Source organism: Geotrypetes seraphini, chromosome 4 (genome assembly GCF_902459505.1).
Source record: "Geotrypetes seraphini chromosome 4, aGeoSer1.1, whole genome shotgun sequence".
Lineage (NCBI taxonomy): Eukaryota > Metazoa > Chordata > Amphibia > Gymnophiona > Dermophiidae > Geotrypetes > Geotrypetes seraphini.
In genome coordinates, this window is record NC_047087.1 from 211,948,294 (window position 1) to 211,974,014 (window position 25,721).

The following is a 25,721-nucleotide window of genomic DNA, read 5'->3' on the forward strand; positions in this document are numbered from 1 at the left end:
AAAATGGTACCATAAGTAGGCACCTATTTTCCTTTATAGAATAGGCTCCAAGTAGGTTCCCCTTCAAAGAAAATATCCTCCATGTAATTTGAATGAGGAAAAAGCATTTATGTCTCTATTTGAGTTAACATTTTTCCCTTAAAAAAAAGGAGATATATATATGGTATTTTATAACATAAGTAGAATTTTTCACCCTCTTATGCTTCATTCAACTCCAAACTACACCACTGCATTTAGGTACTATTCTCTAAAACCATGCATAACCAGAAAATTGGCATTTAGTACATTACTACTAATCATTTCTACAACACTACTAGATATAAGCAGTGCTGTACATCAAAACATAGAAGAGAGAGTCTCTGCTCAAAAGAGCTTACAATCTAGTCAAGACGATGCATCAAATACACAGTGCTCAGGTAGGGGAATTACAGAGGGAATGACAAGACAGATGTCGATGCTTAGAAAGTGGGTTGGAGTTTAGAACTGAAAGCAGCTTCAAAGAAGTGGGCTTTGAGTCTGGATTTGAATACTGCCAGAGATGGAGCTTGACATACCGAGTCAGGTAGTTTGTTCCTGGCATAAGGTACAGTAAAGTAGAAGGGATGGAATCTGGAGTTGGCTATATAGGAGAATGGTACAGATAAGAGAGACTTATGCAATGAGTGGAGTGTCCAGAGAAGGGAGAGATGAGAGATACTGAGGAGCGAATACATTTGTAGGTCAGTAAGAGGAGTTTGAACTGTATGTGGAAACAGATAGGGAGCCAATGAAGTGACTTGAGGAGAGGGGTAATGTGGGCATAGCAACACTGGTGGAATATGAGGTGTGCAGTAGAATTCTGAACAGATTGAAGGGGAGAGAGATGGTTTAGCAGAAGGCCAGTAAGAAGCAGGTTGCTGTAGTCTAGGTAAAAGTATGGATGAGGGACTTGGCAGTGTGCTCAGAAAGGAAGGGTATGATTTTAGCTATATTATAAGAGAAAGAAACAGGTTTTGGCAGTCTGTTGCATATGTGAAGAGAAGGAAAGAGATGAGTCAAAGATTTCCCCAAGGTTGTGAGCCGATAACATGGGAAGGATGAGAGTGTTGTTCACAGAAATAGAGAACGGGGGATGAGGAAAGATGGGTTTAGGTGGAAAGATAAGGAGCTCAGTCTTGGCCATGTTTAATTTTAGATGGCGGCGAGACATCCAGGTAGCGATATCAGACAAGCAGGTTGAAATCAGGGATATTGTCTGTTGAGATTTCAGATGTAGATAGATATCTGAATCATCGGCATAGAGGTGATGCTGAAAGCTTTGGGAGGAGATTAGAACACCAAGGGAAGAAGTGTAGATGGAATAAAGAAGTGATCCCAGGACAGAACCTTGAGATACATTGACTGACAGCAGAATGGCAGTGAAGGAGGATCCACCACAGCATACACTCAAGGTGCGAAGGGAAACACAGGAAGAAAGCCATGTGAAAACAGAGCCCTGAAATCCAAGCAAAGACAGCGTTATTGACGAATAGCTGGTGATTTACCATGTAAAAAGCTGCGGAAAGATCAAGAAGGATGAGGATGGAGTAGAAGCCTTTGGATTTGTCATTGGAGACTTTCGCAAGGGCAGTTTCTGTACCGCAGGGGTCACCGCTTTCCTCAATGCTTTTCAATGTTTACATGTCCTCATTGGGAGCGCAATTGGCCCAGCTGGGGATAAAATTATTCAGTTACGCAGATGACTTCACGATCATCATCCCATTCGCTAACTCTCTTTTGGAAGCTACTCCCAAGGCAACAGAAGTACTAAATCTGATAGAGCAGTGGATGACTGAATTCAGACTGAGACAACTTAGAAAAAACAAAATTTTTGTAGCTTCCCCACACCCACTTGACACCAAAACATCACTTTGCATCAATAAACTTAGTTATCCTATTCAAACTACTATATTGGGTGTAATACTGGATCAGAGCCTAACCATGAAAGACCAGGTTGACTCCTTAATCAGAAAGAGTTTTTTCACTCTATGGAAGCTTCGGTCCATTAGAGCATATTTTGACATGTCAGCTTTTAGAGTTCTGGTACAATCACTCGTACTAAGTCAACTTGACTTCTGTAATATCGTCTATTTGGCAATTGCCCCAAAGAATATGCGAAGATTACAACTGGTGCAAAATGCAGCGATTAAACTGATTTTTGGACTAAAGAAGTCCGATCACGTAACACCTTGCTACCGACTACTGCATTGGCTGCCGATGGAGGCGCGTGTGAAGTTTAAGTTCGGTTGTTTTTGCTTTAAGGCACTATTCGGTCTAGCCCCTAAATATATAAATGACCTTTTCTCTTTCTCAGCTAACAGACATAAGTGAAGCTCACACTTGAACTTTGTTTCCCTTCCTGTTGGAGGATGTAAACTTAAGACATCATCAACACCTTCTCTCACATCAGGCAGCATTATGGGGTAAAGATCTAGATCAATTGTTTACGTCTACTACGTATGGGGAATTTAGGAAACACCTAAAAACGTATCTGTTCCTGAAGTATTTAGGCAGCTGACCTGTACAATTCTTATTCCAAAATAACTGTTAATCAATACCTGTTAATCACTAGCTCTGAACTCTGTTTATTCCACTCAAGTTGTACCATCTTTTAATCATTGTAAGCCACATAGAATTTCACAGTCCTGTGGTATATAAACTGTTGTTATTATTATTACAGTGGTGCCTCGCATAACGGCCGCCTCGCACAGCGAACGCTGCGCACAACGAACTTTATGTCTTGATTCGTACAACGGACTTCGTTTCACACAACGAAGTCGCCCGAGCTGCATCCTTCCGGGGTTCCTGCAGGGTTGGATCGCAGCGGGGTTGGTCGAGCCGCGAGGGTAGTCTCCTTCTCCTTACCTGCCCTGTCGCAGCACACAGCCGAACGGAAATCTTCCCGGTGTCAGCGCTGACGTCGGAGGGAGGGCTTAAGCAAAGCCCTCCCTTCCTCCGACGTCAGCGCTGACATCAGGAAGACTTCCGGTCGGCTGTGTGCAGCTGCGGCAGGGCAGGTAGGAAGAAGGCAATGGCGAACGAAAGAGGGGGGAGGGGGCGGTCCGCCCCGAAGAATGTGCACAGCTGGTCAGGTCCCCCGATCGACCGACAACAGGCCCGGCCGACAAACCTCCCTGCCCTGTAGCCGCGAATCTAAATTACCTCTTACAGCAGCTTCAATAATCCAGCTGCTGTAAGAAGGTAATTTAGATTCGCGGCTACAGGACAGGGAGATTTGTCCGACCGGGCCTGTTCTGTTGTCGGTCGGGTGCAAAAGCGCCACAAAGGTGGAGGCAGGGAGGGAGGAAAGGTGGAGTGGAGAAGAAAAGACGCTTAAGGGGGGAGAAGGCCGCTGAAAGCACATGTTGGAGCAGGGGATGAGAGGGAGGGAGAGAAGGGGAAATATTGGACAAGGGCAGAAGGGATGCTAAATCATAGGGTGACAGGCAGAGAGAACAACAGGAAAAAGAGTGGAAGCAATCTTGAACCCTGAGGGTGAGGGCAGAGAGAGGTGGTGAGATGATTGATCATGAGGAGAGGGACAAAAGGGAATAGAGATGGGATAGGAAGATAGTGGAAGTAAAAGGACAGGGAGATGTATGTTTTTAGATGTATCTAAATAAAAATAATAACAAAAAATTTATCTTTTTTTATGTCATCTTAGCATATTTTATGCTACAGAACGAATTATTTTTTTTAACATGTATTGTTATGGGAAAACGCGTTTCACATAACGAACTTTTCGCATAACAAACTTGCTCCTGGAACCAATTAAGTTCGTTGTGTGAGGCACCACTGTATTAGAATGAAGAGGGCTAAAACCCAATTGAAGCAGGTCAAGGATAGCTCAAGAAGAAAAAGTCAAGACAACAGAAGTGAACAGCATGTTTAAGTAGCTTGGGTAAGAAGGGGAGGAGGGAAGACAGGACGATGGTTGAAAGGACAGGTAGGGCCCAGCAAGGGCTTTTTGAGGAGTGGTGTAACAGCATATTTTAAGGAATCTGGCACAGTTGTGGTGGAGAGTGACAGGTTGAGTATGTAGCATTTAGAGGGGATGACGCATTTAGAGGGGATGACAACATGAGAGAGTGGTAAGCTAATGTTCCCTATAAGCAATCGTTTATACATTCTAGGAGTGTTGCTCACAAAAATATTTGCAAATCTAAAATTTTTTTAGAACGTTTTGCTCACACGAGGGGATCAAAAGAACAGGTGGTGGAGTTTGGAAGAGGAAATAAAAACGTACAGTTTCCTCCTCAGTAATTTCAGGAAAGGAAGATAAAATGGCAAGCGACGAGGGGGGAGGGGAGTTGGTAAAGTGGGCAGGGAGAAGTGGTTTGGTTGAGAACTCAAGGTTAATTTTGTGAACCTTGTTGTAGAAGTACTCAGCCATAGTGTAGGGGAAGAGTGACGGAGGGGTTGGAGACGGGGGGACCTTGAGTAAGGAGTTCAGTGTGGCAAAGAGGCAGTGAGGGTTGTAACTGAGAAAGTCAGTCAGGTGGGTATAGTATTCTTGTTTTGCAAGTGAGAGAGCGTATTGGAAAGAGGTCAGGCGGAATTTACATGTGTATGTGAACAAAAAGGTCCATCTAGTCCAGTATCCTGTCTCTAATGGTGGCCAGATTTGGTCACAAGCACCTGGCAGAATCCAAACAGTAGTAAGATTTCATATTAAACCCTAGGGATAAGCTTGGGGTCTACCTTAATAGTTTATGGATTTTACCTTTAGGAATTTATTATTGTTTGAACAATAATTAAATAAAGCTAGATTAACTGCTTTTACCATATCCTCTTGGAGCAGGAGTCCTCGGGAAACATCTAGCCAGACTGTTTTTTAGGATACTCACAGTGAATATGCATGGAGATAAGACTGCAACACCTGCCTCTCTCATGCATAATCATTATGGATATCTTGAAAACCAGACTGGCTTGGTGGGTCCTGAAAAAGAGTCACAAATCCCTGTCCTGGAACGAGTTCTAGAGCTTAACTATGTGTTGATATATTTTCTCCTATTTGTTTTTAAAGTAGGACTGTGTAACTTCATGGTGTACCCCCTAGTCTTTAGATTTTCTGAAAGCGCCAAACAATTGATTTGCCTTTACCAGCTTCACTCTATTCAGGATCTTAAAGACTTCTATCAAATGTGCCTTTAGCCCATCTTCTCCAAGCTGTTAACTTTTCCTCATATGAAAGGAAAGGCATACCATTTCCTTATCGTTCTGATTGCCCTTTTCCAATTCCATTATCTTTGAGATGTGGCACCAGAATGGCATTCAATACTTAAGGTGCGGTCAACACCATGAAGTAATACAGAGGTATGGAAGGATTAGGTCCTTATCTCAATAATCCTCTTTCCTGTACAACAGCATACGATTCCTTACGGATGGGTTAAGCATCTCAACTCGTAAGCTGCTTGCAAAAGACATCAATCATTTTCTTCTCTCCACTCATTGTCTTTCTGGGCAGTGCTCTTTCTCCTCAGTCTATTCCAAAGCAAGTGATAACCTCATAACCTCTAGGGGAGGAAATGAAAACAAAGAGGGGGGAGGGAGTTTGGTGAACTCACTGATTCAGATAAGTTTGATCTGCTCTACAATAGTAACTAAGAGTTAATAAAACAGAGCAACATAAAATGGTGACAAAACACATCTAACTGTGTGCAATTGGCACTATCACTTGTACAGCTCTTAGCAAGGCAAAATGTGCCAATACCAATCTCAGTACTAATATGCTGCCTCTTCACAGGCTCTGCTTCTCTTTCTTAGCTGCCAAAAGCCAAGCTGCTGGACACTCTACCAAGACTACAAGCTTCTGTAGGCATAACACATTCGAATGAGCAGGACGGAAGGAATCATATGTGCCAAATCAGTAGGTGCAACTCATTTGTCACCTCAAAATGCTGCATACTTTGTCCCATTTCTTCTTGCTCATGAGCTGAAAAGCGGTAAGCTGCACTTCCTGGTTGACATGAAACAAGTTACCTGCTTCCGTGAATCTGAAAAAAAGGCTCTCTGCTTGCTGATAATCTCTGGGTGTGAAGGGAAGCACGTGGACCGACTTAGTACTGCTTAACAGTGAGCTGGGAAGTGGAAACCCACAAGAACTCTAAATCCACCTCCCACAGAGATACTGTAATAGCCTCAGTTTAAATTGGTCAGCTTAAAATAGCCTGCGCAGAGACCCCTGGTCGCCTGCCCAAAATTGAAAACTAGAATCCTCAAGGACTATGCTTAGCGGGAGAGCAGTGGAATTGCATCTGACCCGAGATTGTGCCATTCCATTTCCAACTGGGCGTCCGGTTCTTGCAGCTCAACCGGTTGCAGCGACACCTCACTTTGTGGAGGTAAACTCTGAAAGCTAACCAGCTGACACAAAAACAACCATTTATGTTTCTGGTAAGCTTCATAATCAGCGTAACAAAATCAGGGTCAAAAGACCTGACTTGGGACCTCCGAGGAACTCTGCTGGTCTACCACGTCTCCCTCTCAGGATTAGATGCGCCTGCGCAAAAGCACTTCGCAGGCGACATCGAGTCATGTTTAAGAGGCTCTAACAAGGTTATAGGGCCCAGATCTTGAGCTTTCTGCACCTCCTGACTTGTGAAGTGACCAGAGGGGGCCGAGTCCATGGTTCCTACCCTCCTCTCATATGCCTTGCTTGCACATGGTACAAAGACACTCCTCATCAGATCATCTAGTACAAATTTGGCATATGGGATCTAAACCACCCGAGTCCATAATAAATCGATTTTTACCAAAATTGAGGCAATTTGAGGCAGGAGGTGGTTTTTGGAATAAAATTGGGAAATCCAAGATGGCCGCAGTGGCAGCGTTTTAGTGCCAAAAAACAGCCCATGGGAGCAAAACCAAAAGTTCAAAACTACTGAAAGTAGACGAGGCGGGGGACCCTTGGAACACCCTCAGAAACCCTTAGTTTTGCTGAATTTAGACCTGTCCCAATTTTCCCATAGAGAGTAATGAACTGTACTCACAAATCTGCCCTGTGCTGTGGATTTCTGCCTCAGACAAGCAAGGATAGCTCCAGCGGCTTGTCTTTTTGAGCTGCCTTGTATTCAGGTTCCAAAGCACTGAAACCCTCTACCCCTCGTGCTCCCACACAATTCTTCAGAAAGTGTTGGGGGGGGGGGGGAAGATGCAGCCGACCTCCACTAAGCCTCCCAGCCAATCATAGGGTCAGATCAACCTGTGCTCAAGCGCCTGACTCCGCAAGGGGAGCACCAAACTCCCAAGTGTTAACACAGACCAGCCAGGTGCTCTTTTTTAAAAAATTGTGGCCCTCCTGGTTATAGACCCCAATGTCTGTCCCTTCTCCCAGGCCGAGCTGTCCCAGGACTACTGGGAACCTCTTAACACAGGGAAGCCTTGAAAAAAAATATTGGACTAAATTCTGAATATAAAAATCCTAGTGCAGGGCAGATGAAAAGACATCTCAACTCACCACTTAACATAACTTGCAGAAGTTAAGACTGAGGAGAGGGGCACTGCCCAGAGAGACAAGAGGACAGAGAGAAGAAAATGATCAATATCTTCTGCAAGCAACTTGCGAGATGGAATCATATGCGGTTCTACAGGAATTTTTGATTTATTCTCTATTCCTTTGCTAATGCAAGGGCTGATTGAAAAGTAATGAGATACTTTTTTTTGTTTAATATTATTATGCAGAATCAGATGACTCTACACAATTTGAACATTTGTCATTTTTCTTTTTTAAAGTTAGCCTTCTGTCATTTTGCAATATCTCCGTAGCTTTGGCAATGCTTACATCCGTAACCTCAGTGGATGGCCTCCCAGAATGCGCTTCTTTAGTCACTTGCATGTTACCCTCTTTGAAATGCTTCCACCACTGAAATACTGCAGCACAGCTAATTGTTTCGCCACCATACGCTTGCCATAACATTTCAAGAGTTTCATTACCACTTTTTCCAAGTTTAACACAAAATTAAATCACAACCCTCTGGCGTTCTCCAACACATCTTCCTCATTTGCCATGACGAAACGTACAAAGTTCTTCCTCTCGCTGTGACCCAACAATGAAAACTACAGCAGTCCAACTGTAGGTTCAGAAACATTGATGTGAGAGTTTCACAAGTACAGCGTTGCCACACCTACTTCTTGGAAAGAAAAACAGGCAGTCTCACTACTTTCACTCAGCCTTTGTAATTTTAACATTCCGTTTCCTTTTTTGGTCAATGCAACACGTTGGAATGAAGATTTCAATATATTATCCATGACGAAACCTAAATCTTTATCCTGAATGGTGACTCCTAATCTGGAACCTAGAACTGTGTAGCTATGTTTGGGCTATTTTATCCAATGCGCATCATTTTGCACTTGTGCATTTGAAATTTCATCTGGTCATTTATGCTGGCTCTTGGTAGTCTCTTTATAGGACTTAATTTCCTAACAGAGGAGGGAAAGATTTCAGTTTTAGAAAATAATGCATATAAACTACTATACAGATTTCTTCTTCAGTGGAAAGATTTATTGGACTAACTTGCTACAAAATCGGGATGTGCTTACATCAGATGGCTGAGGTATTAAGTGAGGCAGGGCAGCAGAAATTGTGTGCTTCTAGACTAGCACTAAATGGCCAAAGCAAGTACCTTGTGCACTCTCAAGGAAGCACAGCACTGTCTGACACTGATGCTAGCTGCCCCCAAAACGGAGACAGCTACAATCAGCTGTAGTGACAGCACCTCTTTCTCCCAGCAGTGTAACACCATCGCGGACATAGGAAAGTACCGGACAGCTGACTTACGACTGGAGTTAGATATTTGTACAACTATTAAAAATCAAACCCAAAACAATCCCCCCCCCCAAAAAAAAAAATAAAAATAAAGTTTCATAAATGTTTGCCATAATGTTGGATAGCCCGATGCATGCAAGCCTCACTTCACAAGTTATCTTCTTAGGGGAAAGCAGGTCACATCTAGTATGTACATTTGTGGAAAGACTGCAGTCACTGATATAAAATTATAGACAAACCCCTTCCCCCTCAACGGACAAACATGAACCTTCATAACCTTCTTTCTATGCACAATTAAAACCTAGTTTTAAGTGTAGAGATAGGTAAGAACTGGTCAATTCCAATAGACTGTTGGATGGCACAAGGTCAGTGAAGGCAGTGAAGGCAAAGTTATTTACCTGTAGCAGGTGTTCTCCGAGGACAGCATGTCAAATATTGTCGCAGCTCAGCAATGTCATCTGATGGAACCTGGCTCAGAACTTGCTAGCAAACTTAATACAGAAGCTTTTGGCAGTACATCACACATGCACAAGTGCTTTCCCACCTGATGCGTGAGCACATCTCTAAATTCTATACTATAGTTTATAGAATACAGTTCCAAAGGGAGGTGGGAGGGTATGTGAGAATATTCGGCCTGCTGTCCTTGGGAAACACCCGATACTGATAAGTAACTTCGCATTCTCAGAGGACAAGTAGGTCTTTTAATCTCACAGCTGAGAATCCCTAGCTACTAGGCTCATGGGAAAGAAAAAAACCAAAACAAACTGGTCTTGAAATGTAAAGGCTTGTTCAGCAATTAGCCTTTGAGAAATAACTTGCTAATGTGGAGGTGCAGCCTCCAAAGTTTTAAAAATGGGCCTGGGAGGCAAATTTCAATTTTAGACACCAAACAAATTCTGCAGGACTATCTGACCAAACTGGCTGTCACGTTGGGAATTTTGCTCAAGGCAATGAGATGTGAATGTGTGGACAGATGACACTGCAGTTTTGCATAGCTCTTCAAGGATGCTTATCTCAAGTGGGCTAGTGACGTCACTATGGCTCTAATATTATGAGCTTTAAAAAATCTCTTTCCCCCAAACAAATCCAAAGTCCTGCAGTTTTTTGCTATTTTGAGAATAGATTCTACCACCAAAGACGGGTGAAGAAGCTAGGCCCTCTCAAATTCAGGAGCCTTCTGGATACAAGGCTGTATTATCCAACCTCTTGGGGACCTGCACCGTGAGTGGAGTTAAGAACATAAGCCGTGCCTCTGCTGGGTCAGACCTGAGGTCCATCACGCCCAGCAGTCCGCTCATGCAGTGGCCCATCAGGTCCAGGACCTGTATATTAGCCCTCTATCTATACCCTTTTCCTTCAGAAAATTGTCCAATCCCTTCTTGAAATCCAATACCGTCTGCTCACGTGGCGGCCCATCAGGTCCAGGACTTGTATATTAGCCCTCTATCTATACCCTTCTACCCCCTTTTCCTTCAGAAAATTGTCCAATCCTTTCTTGAACTCCAATACCATACCTTGTCCTATCACTCCCTCTGGAAGCATGTTCCAGGTATCCACCACCCGTTGGGTGAAGAAGAACTTCCTAGCATTGGTTCTGAATCTGTCTCCTTTTAATTTTTCAGAATGCCCTCTCGTTCTTGTAGTTGTCGAAAAAGTTTGAAGAATCTGTCCCTCTCTACTTTCTCTATGTCCTTCGTGATCTTATAAGTCTCTATCATATCCTCTCTAAGTCTCCGCTTCTCCAGCGAAAAAAGCCCCAGTCTCTCTATCTTTCAACATATGAAAGGTTTTCCATAGCTTTTATCAAACGCGTCGCTCTCTTCTGAACCCTCTCGAGTATCGCCATATCCTTCTTTAGGTACGGCGACCAATATTGGACGCAGTACTCCAGATGCAGGCGCACCATCGCCCGATACAACGGCAGGATAACTTCTTTAGTTTTGCTTGTAATACCCTTCTTGATTATTCCTAGCATTCTATTTGCTTTCTTAGCAGCCGCTGCGCATTGTGCCGATGGCTTCATTGTCATGTCCACTATTACCCCCAAGTCCCTTTCTTGGGAACTCTCACTCAATAAAAGCCCTCCCTTGTGTAGCTGTACCTTGGGTTTCTGTTTCCTACGTGTAAGACTTTGCATTTCTCTACATTGAACTTCATCTTCCATCTTGCGCCCATTCCCCTAGTTTGTTTAGGTCCCTTTGTAAATCTTCACAGTCCTCTTTAGTCCTAGCCCCATTGAATAGCTTGGTGTCATCTGCAAATTTTATTACATCGCTCTTCGTCCCCATTTCTAGATCATTTATAAATACATTGAATAGCAGCGGTCCAAGCACCGACCCCTGCGGAACACCACTCGTGACCTTCCTCCAGTCCGAGTAGTGGCCCTTCACTCCTATCCTCTGCTTTCTGCCCGCCAACCAATTCCTGATCCATCTGTGTATGTCTCCTTCCACCCCATGGTTCTTTAGTTTCCGATGTAGGCGTTCATGGGGTACCTTGTCAAAGGCTTTTTGGAAGTCTAAGTATACAATGTCTATGGGGGTCCCCTTTGTCTATCCGTTTGTTAATTCCTTCGAAGAAGTGCAATAAGTTCGTCAGGCACGATCTTCCAGTTTTTCACCAGTGCATCTTTCAGGATAGGATGCAACAGTATTGGACCTCCTTCCCTGGTCTCTTCCTTCATCTCCAACTTAAATGGGATGGCCGACGCCATCTCTTGCACAAAACCAGTGAGAGAGACTCAGGCGGTGACTTTTTATCTCTCAAAGTGGTGAAGGGTCATTGAGAACTCCTCCGAGAAGTAATGTGGGTCCTCATTTAAGTATCATAAGCAGTCAGACTCCTTATCCAAATCTGAATGAGGTGGTCTAGGCTTGCCTCAGCTCAGTGCCTCAATGTCCATGCCTGAAATGGCACTGAGATACAGCCCTATCATTTGAATCTGGGTAAGATTCTTTCGTCATAGAAATCGTGTGAGGTTCAAGGGAAGCAAGCGCTGAGCCTCAACTGGTGCAAACATCCTCAATGCCTGAGTGGGTTGCAGTTGAAGATCTGTACCATCCTCTCCCCGAGTATAGCTTGGTTCCACTCATCTGAGATAAGCATCAGCACAGGCTGGGGAGCTGTTGCTGAGGGACAGCCTGAGAAGACATCAGTGCCAAATCAGAAGCAGTGACCTGGCTGTTCAGAGACTTATGCATCAGCACCTCCACTAGAGAGGGGGAGTTAGCCTCTCAATGCTGATGCTTCTTAGATATCGGAGTGTCTGATGTCCCAGCACTGCTGAAACTGCATTGAAGAGGACAGACACTTGCGCTTCCCCCAATGCTCAGTAACAGTCCTTCAGTGCTAAAGAGGATGACATTGAACCTGTATGCGTCCTCAGTGTTGGAACAGATGTCAATCTGTCCTGGGGCTGACTAAAAGCACATGGTGAAAGATGTGGAAACCCTTTTGATGCCAGTGTAGGTTCAGTAGTCTTTGACCTAGATTCAGGAGACTGAATTGGTACATCCCTACAGTTCAAAACTACTAGACACATTGCACTAGAAAGACAGATTAGGTTCTTACCTCAATAATCTTCTCTCTTATATATGTGTCTAGTAGTCCTGAAGCCCTCCCCCCCCCCTCCCCCCGAGTGGGCTTCGCCTGCTTTCTGCCTTGGTAAGTGTATGCCAGACATCGATGGCTGTGTGGGCAGCCATCGATGTCTATGGACTGGCCTTAGAGGAGTCAGACAGCTTCTCCTGTTGAGCCGCCATGCTCTCTGTATTGAGCTGCATTTGCAAACAGAGAACAAGTCAGATCATAGTCAGGTTTAAGGCACCAGAGTGTGATTCTGTCACCCCAATCACACTGGGAGTCTTCGACATAGTTTAATTTGACCTAGATAAAGATTAACACCATAAAAGAGAAAGGAAACTAAATGCCACATAAAACTAGGGAAATACTAGGGTATAACTAGGGTTAGGTAACAAAAACTACTTTAAAGGGAAAACAAAAAACAAATAAAAAACAAACCCCCGTTTGGGAAGGCATAGACATGCATGTGAAATAATTCTGAGGCAAGAGAACACCAATGTGTCCTCTCTGCTCTATAGAAAAATGAAGACTGAGGGAACTGTACTCCAAAATCAGGTGATACAGTTCTGACAGAAGTTTCTGCATAAATTTATGCTACCAAGTTCCATCATGTGACCCAGCTGTGATAATAGGTGGTCTTGCTTTACCTCCGAGAAAGCAAAAGTTCTCAACTCTTATTATCACTGAGGAAACTTGTTCGACATGAAATTTGCACCATGTGGAGGGAAGATGGAAGTGGCTAACAGCTGCCACTGCTAGGAAAAAAAAAGCACTGTTCTCTCTTCTCACTTTTCCTAGTTATCCCCTCTGATTGGCAGAGAGAATTAGCATGAGACTATGGACCCACTGTGGATCCAGATTCCGGATCTTGAACTTATAATTAAAACTGTCAATTCTAAGGGATCCTTTACAGAATCCATCCCTCCATTCATCCTCAAGAAATATTTCTCACTATTTGGCCCACACATACTAGCTTTAATTCATATGAGTTTAAAACAGGGAGTTATGCCTCTAGCCTGGAAAAAATCCACGATTCGACCTGTCTTAAAAGATCAAAAGATAGGCCCCGAGGAAAAAACTAATTATAGACCAATCGCTAACATTCCTTTTTCAGCAAAAGTTACCGAAAAAATTGTCTTTAATCAAATATCAGAATACATTGAAAAAACTAATATTTTACATCCAAATCAGACAGGATTTAGGCTTAATCACTCTACAGAACATTCTTTAATCGGAATGACTTCATCCATTCTGTATCATTTAGATCACCATACCTCTGTATTGTTAATTTCACTCGACCTATCATCAGCATTTGACACAATTGATCATACCCTTTTAATAAACAGGTTACAATCTATTGGCATAACAGACCAAGTACTGCTATGGTTTAAGTCTTACTTTGAAAACCGTTCATCAAATGTTTTTTTCAATAATTCATCTTCAGATAATTTTTCATTTCCCTATGGCATTCCTCAAGGATCAATACTTTCACCTTTACTATTTAATATTTTTCTTGCTCCGCTCATGACTCTATGTCAATCTATTGGATTTTCTATATTCGCATACGCAGATGACATTCAGTTGATACATCCAATTGATCCTAACAACTTACAAGAAATAACAGCAATTAATGGTAAACTTGATCAAATTCATTACTGGCTAGATTCCAACAGACTAGCCTTGAATATTAACAAAACGAACACTATGCTATTTCCATGAAAGGATTGCCCTAGACTACTTTCTCCCATCTCCATTAAGGGCATTCCTTTGCACATGGCTCACAATATTAGGATTCTGGGAGTGATATTCGATAATAAATTAACGTATCATGATCACATAAGTCATGTGGTCAAATCTACTTTCTATCGACTTCGACAAATTCGTTCAGTGGAAAAATTTTTATGTGCAAAATCTCTGAATATTTTAATTCATTCATTAGTAATTTCCAAAATTGATTATTGTAGTGCATTATTTAAAGGTATATCGCAGAAAGAAATCAGACGTCTGCAAATTATTCAGAACGCCTCTGTTAAAATAATTTATAAAGCCAAAAAATTTGATCATGTCTCTCCACTTCTCAAAAAAGCACATTGGCTCCCAGTTGCACACCGAATCTTATTTAAAATATGACTGCTTACATTTAAATCGTTATTATTTAAAACCCCCGCTTTTATTTTTAGAGTTTTAATTCCTTATCGTACTTCGAGACAGTTAAGATCGCAGGATCAACACTTATTGGCAGTGCCCTCATTGAAAGTTATCAATACAAGGCGTCACACCATTTTCTCAATAACAGCTCCTCAATCTTGGAATGATCTCCCACTATTTCTTCGAGAGGAAAGGAACCTAGATAAATTTAAATCCAAACTTAAGAGCTTCCTTTTTAATGATGCTTTTAATGCATAAATTTTATATTCTAAAAAACTTTTTTACTTTTCACTTTTTATTTTATATATTAAATATAAATTTTATTTGTTACCCCTCCTATTGTTTTTTCCTTAAATGTAATTAAATTAAATTAATATTGATTGTAACCCTTTAATAATCTTTCCTTTGCCTTGAAATGATATGTAGAAATTATGTATAGCAATGTCTGTAATAATTATTTTTAACTTACTTTGAATATTGTTTGTTATATTTGTCACCCCTAATGATTTCTAATGAGATTGTACATCGCCTAGGAAATGTGATAGGCGATTAATCAAATTTTTCTAATAAACTTGGAAACTTGGAAAAGTGCTACTTGCTGACTCCTCTTGCTGGCTGAAGTCAATGCCAGGGGAGGTGGGAAGAGGAAAGGGAGATGATGATCACTGGCATGAGAAAGTGAACCCAATGCTGTGTATGTTGTGACATGAAAAAGATTGGGGGTATCAAACATTTAGCCTCCATATATCATTTGAGGCAAGATAACTTGAGGCTTTTACCCTCCATTCAGCATATAAAACACCTTGATAAATCAGGATCTTAAGAAGAGGATAAAATCAGTAATTAAACAAAAACATAGATCAACGACAGTTAACCAACTGAGAAACAGCAGAGATCTCAAAAAAATTGTGCGTTTTCTTCTAATTTTTATTAGAGTACTAGCTGATGCCCCGGCGTTGCACGGGTATTAATTATAGCAATAACACTGTAAATGGATTCAAATAAAGATACTTTATAGTGGTGAATGAAATTATTTCTTGACAGCTTAATAAAAAGTACAATATTCAAATTATAATGTGAAATATTTGACAAAATGAATACAATACAACTAACGCAAAACGTGATTATAAACAACATTTTTAGTTTCACCTCCTGGAGCAAGAACATATAAATTCTTGGGTGAACCCAGCCTTGAGCAAGCAACATAGAGTTGTGGGCCGCGAGACCCCCAGAACATATCACCCCAGGTAGTGAGGGATGTGCATACCAAGTTTCGTTCAAATCGGTCAAGCCGTTTTTGAATTACTGTGAGAATGGCAGCTTTTTACATTTTTTCCATTGACATGAATGGGTGAAATCAGATTTTCTGTTTGTAGCTCCGCCCACGTGTGCAGGTGGGCCGCTCAAATCGGTCAAGCCGTTTTTGAATTACTGTGAGAATGGCAGCTTTTAACATTTTTTTCCATTGACATGAATGGGTGAAATCAGATTTTCTGTTTGTAGCTCCGCCCACGTGTGCAGGTGGGCTGCGAGACCCCCAGAACATATCACCCCAGGTAGTGAGGGATCTGCATACCAAGTTTCGTTCAAATCGGTCAAGCCGTTTTTGAATTACAGTGAGAATGGCAGCTTTTTACATTTTTTCCATTGACATGAATGGGTGAAATCTGATTTTGTTTGTAGCTCCGCCTACGTGTGCAGGTGGGCCGCGGGACCCCCAGAACATATCACCCCAGGTAGTGAGGGATCTGCATACCAAGTTTCGTTCAAATCGGTCAAGCCGTTTTTGAATTACAGTGAGAATGGCAGCTTTTTACATTTTTTCCATTGACATGAATAGGTGAAATCTGATTTTATGTTTGTAGCTCCGCCCACGTGTGCAGGTGGGCCGCGAGACCCCCAGAACATATCATCCCAGGTAGTGAGGGATCTGCATACCAAGTTTCGTTCAAATTGGTCAAGCCGTTTTTGCGTGATCGCGGCACATACACACACACATACATACCTCTGATTTTATATATATAGATAAAAAGCAGCATGAAAATAAAAACTATGCCTTTGACTTGGATAGGACAAAAACCCCTGGATATGACCGTCTGCGTTAACTTGCAACAATGATGCATTTTGGAAAGAAATGGCATGTCTCTTGCGCCATCTAGTGGGGTATAATCCATTCAAAGACTTAGAAAGCAACCAACACTTCCTCACCCAAAAAAATAAAAAGTTGTCTGCCATTTTGTCTAAGCAAAAGGTTAAAGGAGCCGCTTGAGAATTTTTCTCTGTTCTGTACATACTTTATGTGTAATATCTCAAAGTACTTATACCCAAATGAAAGCTAAAAACCAAAAAATGCAACTTGTTCTGTACATGAAACCAGTGGGAAGCCTATGCCACATAAACCACACTTACACTGAGTAACACTCAATTCAAGAGAACCTGGACTAAAAAGTCGTACTTATTTTGGTACTTATTTGGGATTACATTCTGATACAGTAGGTACCTGTCTTTGGAGGGCTTGTACTAAATTTGTACCTGAAGCAATACAGGGTTAATTAAGTGCATTGATGGGATCTGAAGCCTAGTTTCTCTGGTGTTTAGCTTGCTACTCTAACCACTAGTAAACTCCCCCAAATTCCAACCTGAAGAATCTTACGTCCTCTTATCAGGAACTCAACACTTTCCTTGGGATTCTTTTCTGGTACTCTCATCTGGGATTTTAGTGGCTCCTCTATAGCTACAGAAATCTCTGGTACCATGCTCTCAAATATTTTAATAACAAATGGTATTTACTAGCTTGTCTTTCTGTGGAAAACATTTTAGCTGCAACCTTAAAATGCATCAGTGAATCCTAAAAAAGGTTCAACTGTAAGCTGGGTCCTATTAACTTAAGGTTTTGTAGGTTATATATACACTACTAAAACTGGAAATTTCCATGTTGACTATGAGCCCTTTAGTGGAAGGAAAGACACAAATGTCCTGGAAGCAATTTAAGAAAATAGAAAAATAAATAAATAGTGGCCCTTGATATAGGTTTTTAGAAGTCAATGTGTTACTAATAGTAGTATAATAAATCAAAATATATTTCTTATGTACTTTTCCAGAACTGGCTCTGGTCAAAGGTTTTATTGATAAGGATTATATTCTTGCCCTGGATTATATGAATTTTTCTAGTGTCCCCAATTTACTTCCTGGTTCAATGCCATAGATCAGTCGGTGGTCTTTCTTAAAATCAAGTTTAGGCCACTTCACTACAAGGAAAAGAAAAAGAAGTTTTACAAGGCTCTTGGTCAGTGAAAAAAAGTTTGGGGTCAGTCACCTGTCAGAAGATCAGTGATTGCTATGCTGTCTTGAATTTTGTCACAGTTTTGCCTCCAGTTCCTTCTCATGCAACCACCATCCTTGTCTTAAGGTATGCTCTGGGCTGGGCTGCAACCACACAGATGACCTGGTGCCCTGCTCGTTGAGATTGTCCAGGAAATACTGTAGAGGTGGTCTTCATGAGAAAAATGATTGATTGAATAGGTGACATCTGTTCATTTTTTTTTTTTATTGTGTCAGCAATACAATGTGCAGGCAGATCTAAACTCATAATTATAGTCATGAATTAGACATGCCACCTTCTGTAATACAACACAAGTGGTTTACAGTAGGTATGCTCTCTGTCTCTAGTGGGCTCACAACCTAAGTTGTAGCTGGAATCCTATGTTTACAACCTAAGTTGTATCCGGAAGCCTATGCTTAATTAAATCAGTTCAAACAAAAGCTAAGAATAAACAATAAACAGGAAAAATACCATGATATAAATTGTGTCTTTCCACCCACAGGGTTAAATCTCACTTTGTAAATACCTTGACAGTGCAGTGTGATAAAACTGATATAGCTTCAAAACAGCTGGACAAAACACACATGAAGTAATGTTATTACTAAAATACTGGGAAAAGCATTACAGTAACTCACTAAATATGACAACTCTCGTCTAGTACACTTACTGTACGTTCCTGGGCTTGGACCAGGCCATGTTCTGTGTTTCCTTCAATCCCAGCCGTAGACCATTTAAAGCCCCAAACCCAGCTCCTGAGAGAAAACACCATCACTGGTTACTCTCCAAAGACAGGAATTCAAAAGGTGGCACATTTTCTTCTCAGTTCCACATACAGATGTAAAACCTGAAAACTGGAGGGTATGGGATCAGTAACTAAAGGATAAGCATGAACAGCTTGTTCCTGCTTTAAAGCAATCATGTGGATCTCTTTCAGAAGCACTATATCTGACTAGACCAAAAAAGGTAGACAAGGCGAAATGCCTCAGAGGCAAAGGGGGCTAAAATATACAGGTCTATACTTTAAAAAAATTATGTTTGTAAATTAAGTCTGAACTGATGACTGGCGATGTTTATGTTCTTGGAAGCAACCCAGTAATTGCCAAAAGCACCAGAGAAAATCATAGTCTATGAAGGTGAACTCTTTTTTAAATATACATTTTATAGTTTTATATCCTGAAAAAAACATTTCTTGTAAATTAAATTTGGGGACTGGTTATGTTGGTTCAATCCTGCTCTCATGTTTATCAATATGTATTCTTTCAGAATGCAATGTTCTTGAATTTGTATCCAAAGTGCAACCCACCTGTCATACAGCATCCGCCTATCGTGAAAAATGCCAGCTCAAATCTGCCACGTGTTTTGTTAGCTCCTGTGGGTAAAATGAACTCATCTGTGTCCTAAAGTAATGAAAAAAACCCAAAGTTTCCAAGTTTGTCACTTGATATACTGTCTATCAATGTATAACTACCGTATTTTCACCCATATACCGCACACCCGTGTAAAACGCGCACACGGGTATAGCGCGCGGGGAACAGAAATTTATGTAAAAATTTTTTACTATAGCGTGCACACGCGTATACCGCGCATGCCGCCCCAACTCTCGTTCGCCGCCCCGACTCTCCTTTCCGAAGGACCGCTCGCACCCCCACCCGAAGGACCGCTCGCACCTCCACAGCCTCCCCCCCTCCCGCATGGAGAAGCTGCCTACCGTTGTTTCCGGATGCCAGTGAGCCCAGCTGCTTCCTCTTCCGGCGGTCCTGCCCCTTCTCAGAGAAAGGGCGGGACCGCCGGAAGAGGAAGCAGCGCACGCAGGGCTCAGAGAAGGGGCAGGACCGCCGTCAGAGGAAGCAGCTGGGCTCACTGGCATCCGGAAACAAAGGTAGGCAGCTTCTCCATGCGGGAGGGGGAGTGGGGGAGGCTGTGGGGGTGCGAGAGGTCCTTCGGGTGGGGGTGCGAGTGGCTCTTCGGGGTGATGAATCGGACGTCGGGGGGGGGAACTATGTAAAAAAAAATTTGTACAACGCGCTCATGCGTATAACGCGCATGGTTATGCACGGTTTGTAAAATAGTGTATAACGCGCGCGTTATATGCGTGAAAATACGGTAAACGGTTTACAATATAATAAAAATTAAAAAGAATAGAGTGAAGAATAAAAAGTTCAAAAAACTATAGTGGGAGATAAAGGACCTAAAAGAACATACTAGATCCAAAGTGGATGTAGGGGGAGGGGGAAGTAAAAAAATACATCTAGATAAAAAAAGAAGAGGATGGAATGAGAGGGAGGGAGGACACAGTAGGTTAGTTCCAATCTCTTATTCCATTATTCATGCAGGTGGTTTAACCAACTTTTTAATATTCTGTGTATGTAAGTTTTGGAAAAGGGAAACAAGCATGGGATAACAAATGTTTTTTGTAGACAACAAGATTAAGTAAGCATACCAATAGAGAGATGTTAGTGCCTGATGTTGGGTCTTAACAGCTCTCCCAGAGTGCTAAACTTATTACTACTATTTCTATAGTGCTACCAGACAAACACAACACTGTACAGAGTCATGAAGACAGTCCCTGCTCAAAGGAGTTTACAATTTAAACAGACAAGACAGACAAACAGGATGTCATGGATACAGTTAAGGGGAATGGTTAAATCTGTTGGATGGGTTGGTGGGCACTGGGGAGTAGGGTTATGGATTGAAGACTATATCAAAAAGATAGGTTTACCTTTTAAACAAGGGAAGGGGAATGGCAAACAAACTAAGGTATTTTAGTCCAGGCATAGAGAGTAGCTAGATGAAAGGAACGAAGTCAAATTGGCAGTGGAGAAGGGTACAGCTAAGAGTGGCTTATCTAAGGAACAGAGTTCTCTGGGAGGTGTACAAGGAGAAAGGAGAGAGAAGAGAGGAAAGATATTGAGGAGCAACAGAATAAACACACTTGTAGGTCAGCAAAAGGAGCTTGAACTGTATGCAAAGGCAGATAGGGAGCCAGTGAAGGGATTTAAGGAGAAGCGTGACGAGTGTAGCGAGGTTGGTAGAAGATGAGTCATGCAGCAGAATTTTGCACAGATTGCAGGGGGAGAGAGGTGGAAATACAGGAGACCAGTTAGAAGTAGATTGCAGTAATCTAAGCATGAGGTTACAAAAGTGTGGTGATGTTATAGAGATAGAAGCAACAGGCCTTAGCAGTTTGTTGGATGTGCTTAGAAAATGAGGTCAGAATCGAAGATGATTCCAAGGTTGCGAGCAGAGGAGACAATATTGTTTATGGCAGGGATCCCAAAGTCCCTCCTTGAGGGCCGAATCCAGTCAGTTTTTCAGGATTTCCCCAATGAATATGCATGAGATCTATGTGCATACACTGCTTTCAATGCATATGGGACCCCTGGTTTACGGAGATGGAGATTGGAGGGAGAGGAGCAGAAGGTTTAAGAGGAAAGATGAGCAGCTCTGTCTTGGACATGTTTAGTTTCAGATGATGGCAGGACATCCAGGCAAGTATGTTAGTCAAACAGGCAGATTTTAGGTGAAATTTTGGGTGAAGAGAGATATGGGTATCATCAGCATATAGGTGATACTGGAAACCATGGGAGGAGATCAGGGCACCGAGGAAAGAGGTGTAGAGAGAGAAAAGAGGTCCTAAGACAGAACACTGAGGAATGCCAACCGATGGTGGGTCCTATTCTGCTGCTACCCTTCTAACACATACCCTAGAGGTGTGATGGGAGAGGTAGGAGGTAAACCAGGAGAAGACAGATTCGCAGAATCCAAGCAAGGAGTAAGCTGTGATTAACAGTATCAAAGGCAGCAGACATGTCTAGAAGGTTGAGGATGGAGTAAGGCCACAGACTTTGGTGAAAGCAGTCTCTGTGGAGTGTTGGGGGTGAAAGCCTCATTATAGAGGATCAAGAATCTGTTGAGATGAAAGGAAATCAAGGCAGCGACGGAGAACAGCATGCTCGAGTAGCTTGGATAGGAACGGAAGAAGGGAGACAGGGCGATAGTTGGATGGGCAGGTGGGGTCCAGCAAGGGCTTTTGAGAAGTGGCTTAACACCGCATGTCTGAAGGAAGGAAATGGATAGGTTGCAATGGAAATGGATAGGTTGAGAATACGGCAGATGGAAGGGATAAAAGTAGACTTGGCTGAAGACAGAAGTTGTACGCCCAAGAAAAGGATCTGGGTGTCATTGTAGACAATACAATGAAACCTTCCACCCAATAGTAACAGCAATTAGGGAATTCTATAGGAAACATGAACTTGACCTGAATAAAATGGTTATGTTCACCTCTGATAGTGCCTCTTAGGTTGGGCAAAAAAGATGGTGTTGCAGCACAGCTGAGAAAAGACATTCCACATTTAGTGCAGCAACATTATGTGGCACATCGGGAAGATTTGGGACTTTCTGATTCATGGAAAGAAGTAAAATTGATGAAAGAAGTAGAAACTGTAATGAGAATTGTGTATTGTTGGTCTTCTACTAAATGATGCAAATTTAAAGAAATAGCAGATGCATCTGAATGTGAATCAATTGCTTTCAGACCTCTGAATGAAGTGCGCTGGTTATCTAGACACTTAAAGCAATTATTCGAAATTATGATCCCCTGTTAAAATATTTTGAAGAAGACAAAGATAATGATCCTATTGCTAAGTACTGCTATAAGAAGCTGAACAGTGAACAATTTCATATTACACTTGAAGTTTTGAATGAGTTTTTTCAGAACTGGCTTCCTTAACCATGGCATTTCAAAAACGTGGTTTGACACCATTGGAAGCTTATCATCTTGCACAGGGTAAATTGAACAAACTTCGAATGCAATACTTAGGCGACGAGGTTAAGTGGAGTGATAAAGTCAACAGTCTTCTTGACAACAGGATGAGGTCTGGAGAAAAAGTTTCAGTGGATACTAATTCCATATTAACCTTCACCAACATCCTATGTTTGCATCTGGGTGAAAGATTTCTTGAAAATGAAGTTGAGGAATGGTCTGCTTTTGACTGTACAGCAATATCACAATGCGACTTTTGACTTCGGAAATGAACATATCAGATCTCTTTGTTTAAAGTATAAACAATTTCTTCCGGAGGAAAGTGTTATTATTCAGCAATACAATGACTTTAAATTCCTTGTTGCAGAAAAAAATCAAAATCAATCTGAAAAACAGCTTTCCAGATATGATGAAATTTGCATTTCAGAATGTTCAATTTGCAGATTTAGCAAAATTGATGGACATTGGTGCCACATTCTTAGCATCTAGTTCAGATTGTGAGCGTGGTTTTAGTCTAATGAACAATTTGAAGACTAAACAAAGGAATCGTTTACATTTAGAGCATTTGGAAATGCTGATGCGTGTTAAGAATCACCTTCAAGATGGAGGCTCAACAGATCTTGACAGAATTTATTCGGACTGGATAAATATGAAAGATCGCAGGGAAAAACTTTGAAAACTAAATTGCTGTTATTTTCTAAATTTTAAGTATAAAGTACAATGATACCTTATTTATAGGTAGCGCTCAATGAAATATTTCGATGAAACATAAAGCACAGTTACTTACCGTAACAGGTGTTATCCAGGGACAGCAGGCATATATTCTCACATGAGGGTGACGTCATCTACGGAGCCCCGATGCGGACAGCTTTTTCAAGCAAACTTGATTGAAGATTTAAGTTTGCTCTGCTGCTCCACGCATGCGTGCCTTCCTGCTCCACTAGAGGGCGCATCCCCTCATCGTGGTCTCCAGTTCACCTAACCAGCAAAGAAGCCAACCTCGGGGATGCGGGCGGGTTGTGAGAATATGCCTGCTGTCCCTGGATAACACCTGTTACGGTAAGTAACTGTGCTTTATCCCAGGACAAGCAGGCATGATATTCTCACATGTGGGTGACCTCCAAGCTAACTGAAAAGGGATGGAGGGAAGTTGGCAATTTAAGCAAATAGATTACGCAATACCGATTGGCCAAAACGGCCATCGCTCCTGGACAATGTATCCAGGCAGTAGTGGGAAGTGAAAGTATGAACCAAAGACCACGTGGCAGACTTGCAGATTTCCTCAATGGGTGTGGACCGGAGGAAAGCTACGGAAGCTGCCATCGCTCGGACCTTATGTCCTGTTACTCGACCATGCAGCGCGAGACCAGCCTGAGCGTAGCAAAAAGAAATACAAGCAGCCAACCAGTTGGACAAGGTGCGCTTGGAAACTGGGCGACCCAGCCGATTAGGGTCGAAGGACAAAAACAATTGTGGAACTGTCCGATGAGACTGAGTGCGTTGGAGGTAAAAGGCCAACGCTCTCTTACAGTCAAGCGTGTGCAGCGCCGTCTCTCCGGGGTGAGAGTGGGGCTTGGGGAAAAATACTGGCAAAACGATGGACTGGTTGAGATGAAAATCAGACACCACTTTAGGCAAGAACTTAGGGTGAGTGCGGAGGACCACCTTGTCATGATGGAATACAGTGAAAGGTGGGTCCGCCACCAGAGCCTGTAGCTCACTAAACCGCCGAGCGGAAGTGAGTGCAAGCAGGAAGATCACCTTCCAAGTGAGGAATTTCAGATAGCATTTGTCTAACGGCTCAAATGGGGGTTTCATGAGTTGAGCCAGAACCACATTAAGGTCCCAAACCACCGGGGGAGGTTTGAGAGGAGGGTGGACATTCTAAAGACCTTTCATGAAACGAGAAACTAAGGGATGGAGTGAAAGGGCTTTTCCTTCCAGGGGTTGATGAAAGGCAGCAATCGCACTAAGATGTAACCGAATAGAGTTGGTCTTCAGGCCGGAGTGGGATAGATGAAGCAAATACTCCAGGACCAAGGAGACGGGGACCGACACCGGGTCCTGGCTGTGCGAGGAGCACCAGGACGAGAACCTGGTCCACTTTTGGGAATAGCAGGTTCTAGTCGAGGCCTTCCTCGAGGCTTCCAATATTTCCTTGACTGATTGTGACACAGGGAGAGAAGTCAGGGGGAGAGAAACCAAGCATTCAGATGAAGAGACTGAAGATTGGGATGTAACAGCGAACCCTGGCTCTGCGATAGCAGAGAGGGAAACAGAGGTAGAGGCAGCGGATCTCTGGTACTGAGTTGAAGTAGGAGGGAAAGCCAAGGCTGGCGTGGCCACCGAGGAGCAATCAAGATCATAGTGGCTCGCACCGGTTTGAGATGGACCAGCATCCGCAGAATCAAAGGAAAAGGCGGAAACGCGTATAGAAACCTTCCCTCACAATCTAGGAGGAAGGCGTCGGCCTCGAGGCGGTCCGGGGAGTACATCCGGGAGCAGAATTGAGGGAGTTTGTGATTGAGGGGGGAGGCGAACAGATCTATCTGAGGAGACCCCACTTCTCGAACACCTGTCGTAAGTTTGAGCGTGCAGTGACCACTCGTGTGGCTGGAGGAAGCGGCTGAGTCTGTCTGCCAGACAGTTCCGCTCTCCTTGTATGTACACCGCTCGAAGGAAGATGTTGTTGGAGATTGCCCACTTCCAGAGACGCAGGGCTTCCCGACAGAGGGACCGAGACCCCGTCCCCCCTTGCTTGTTTACGTAGTACATTGCCACCTGGTTGTCGGTTCGGAGAACCACCCGGTAGTGGAGCAGATGTTGAAAAGCCACAGCGGCGAGATAGATGGCCCGAAGTTCCAGCACGTTGATGTGGCAGCGGCGGTCCTCTGTTGACCACATCCCCTGAGTGCGTAGGCCATCCAGGTGAGCTCCCCAAGCGTACTCCGACGAATCCGTGGTGAGTACCTTGCTGTGTGGAGGGGCGAGAAAAAGTAAATCTTTGGACAGATTTGAAGAGTCGGCCCACCAGAGGAGCGATCGTTGCAAGGAAGGAGTCACTGTCACGGGACAGTCGATTGGGTCCCGGTCCTGACGCCATTGGGAGGCCAGGGTCCATT

General features: G+C 42.8%; 1 protein-coding gene and 1 non-coding gene across 4 annotated transcripts in view; both read right to left on the reverse strand.

The window, feature by feature from the left end:
- The window catches only part of TIMM23B (translocase of inner mitochondrial membrane 23 homolog B), a 92,136-nt gene that overhangs the window by 56,839 nt on the left and 9,576 nt on the right, over positions 1-25,721 (reverse strand). For all 3 annotated transcript variants that reach the window (XM_033942320.1, XM_033942322.1, XM_033942321.1), the window contains exons 3-4: positions 19,141-19,234; positions 18,505-18,589 (exon numbers count right to left, since the gene is read on the reverse strand). In XM_033942320.1, coding sequence (XP_033798211.1) covers positions 18,505-18,589; positions 19,141-19,234 — 179 coding nt within the window. The remainder of the gene's footprint in view (positions 1-18,504; positions 18,590-19,140; positions 19,235-25,721) is intronic.
- LOC117360172 lies at positions 8,600-8,804 on the reverse strand. Its single transcript, XR_004539380.1, has one exon. It is a non-coding gene; the product is annotated as a small nucleolar RNA SNORA74 (small nucleolar RNA).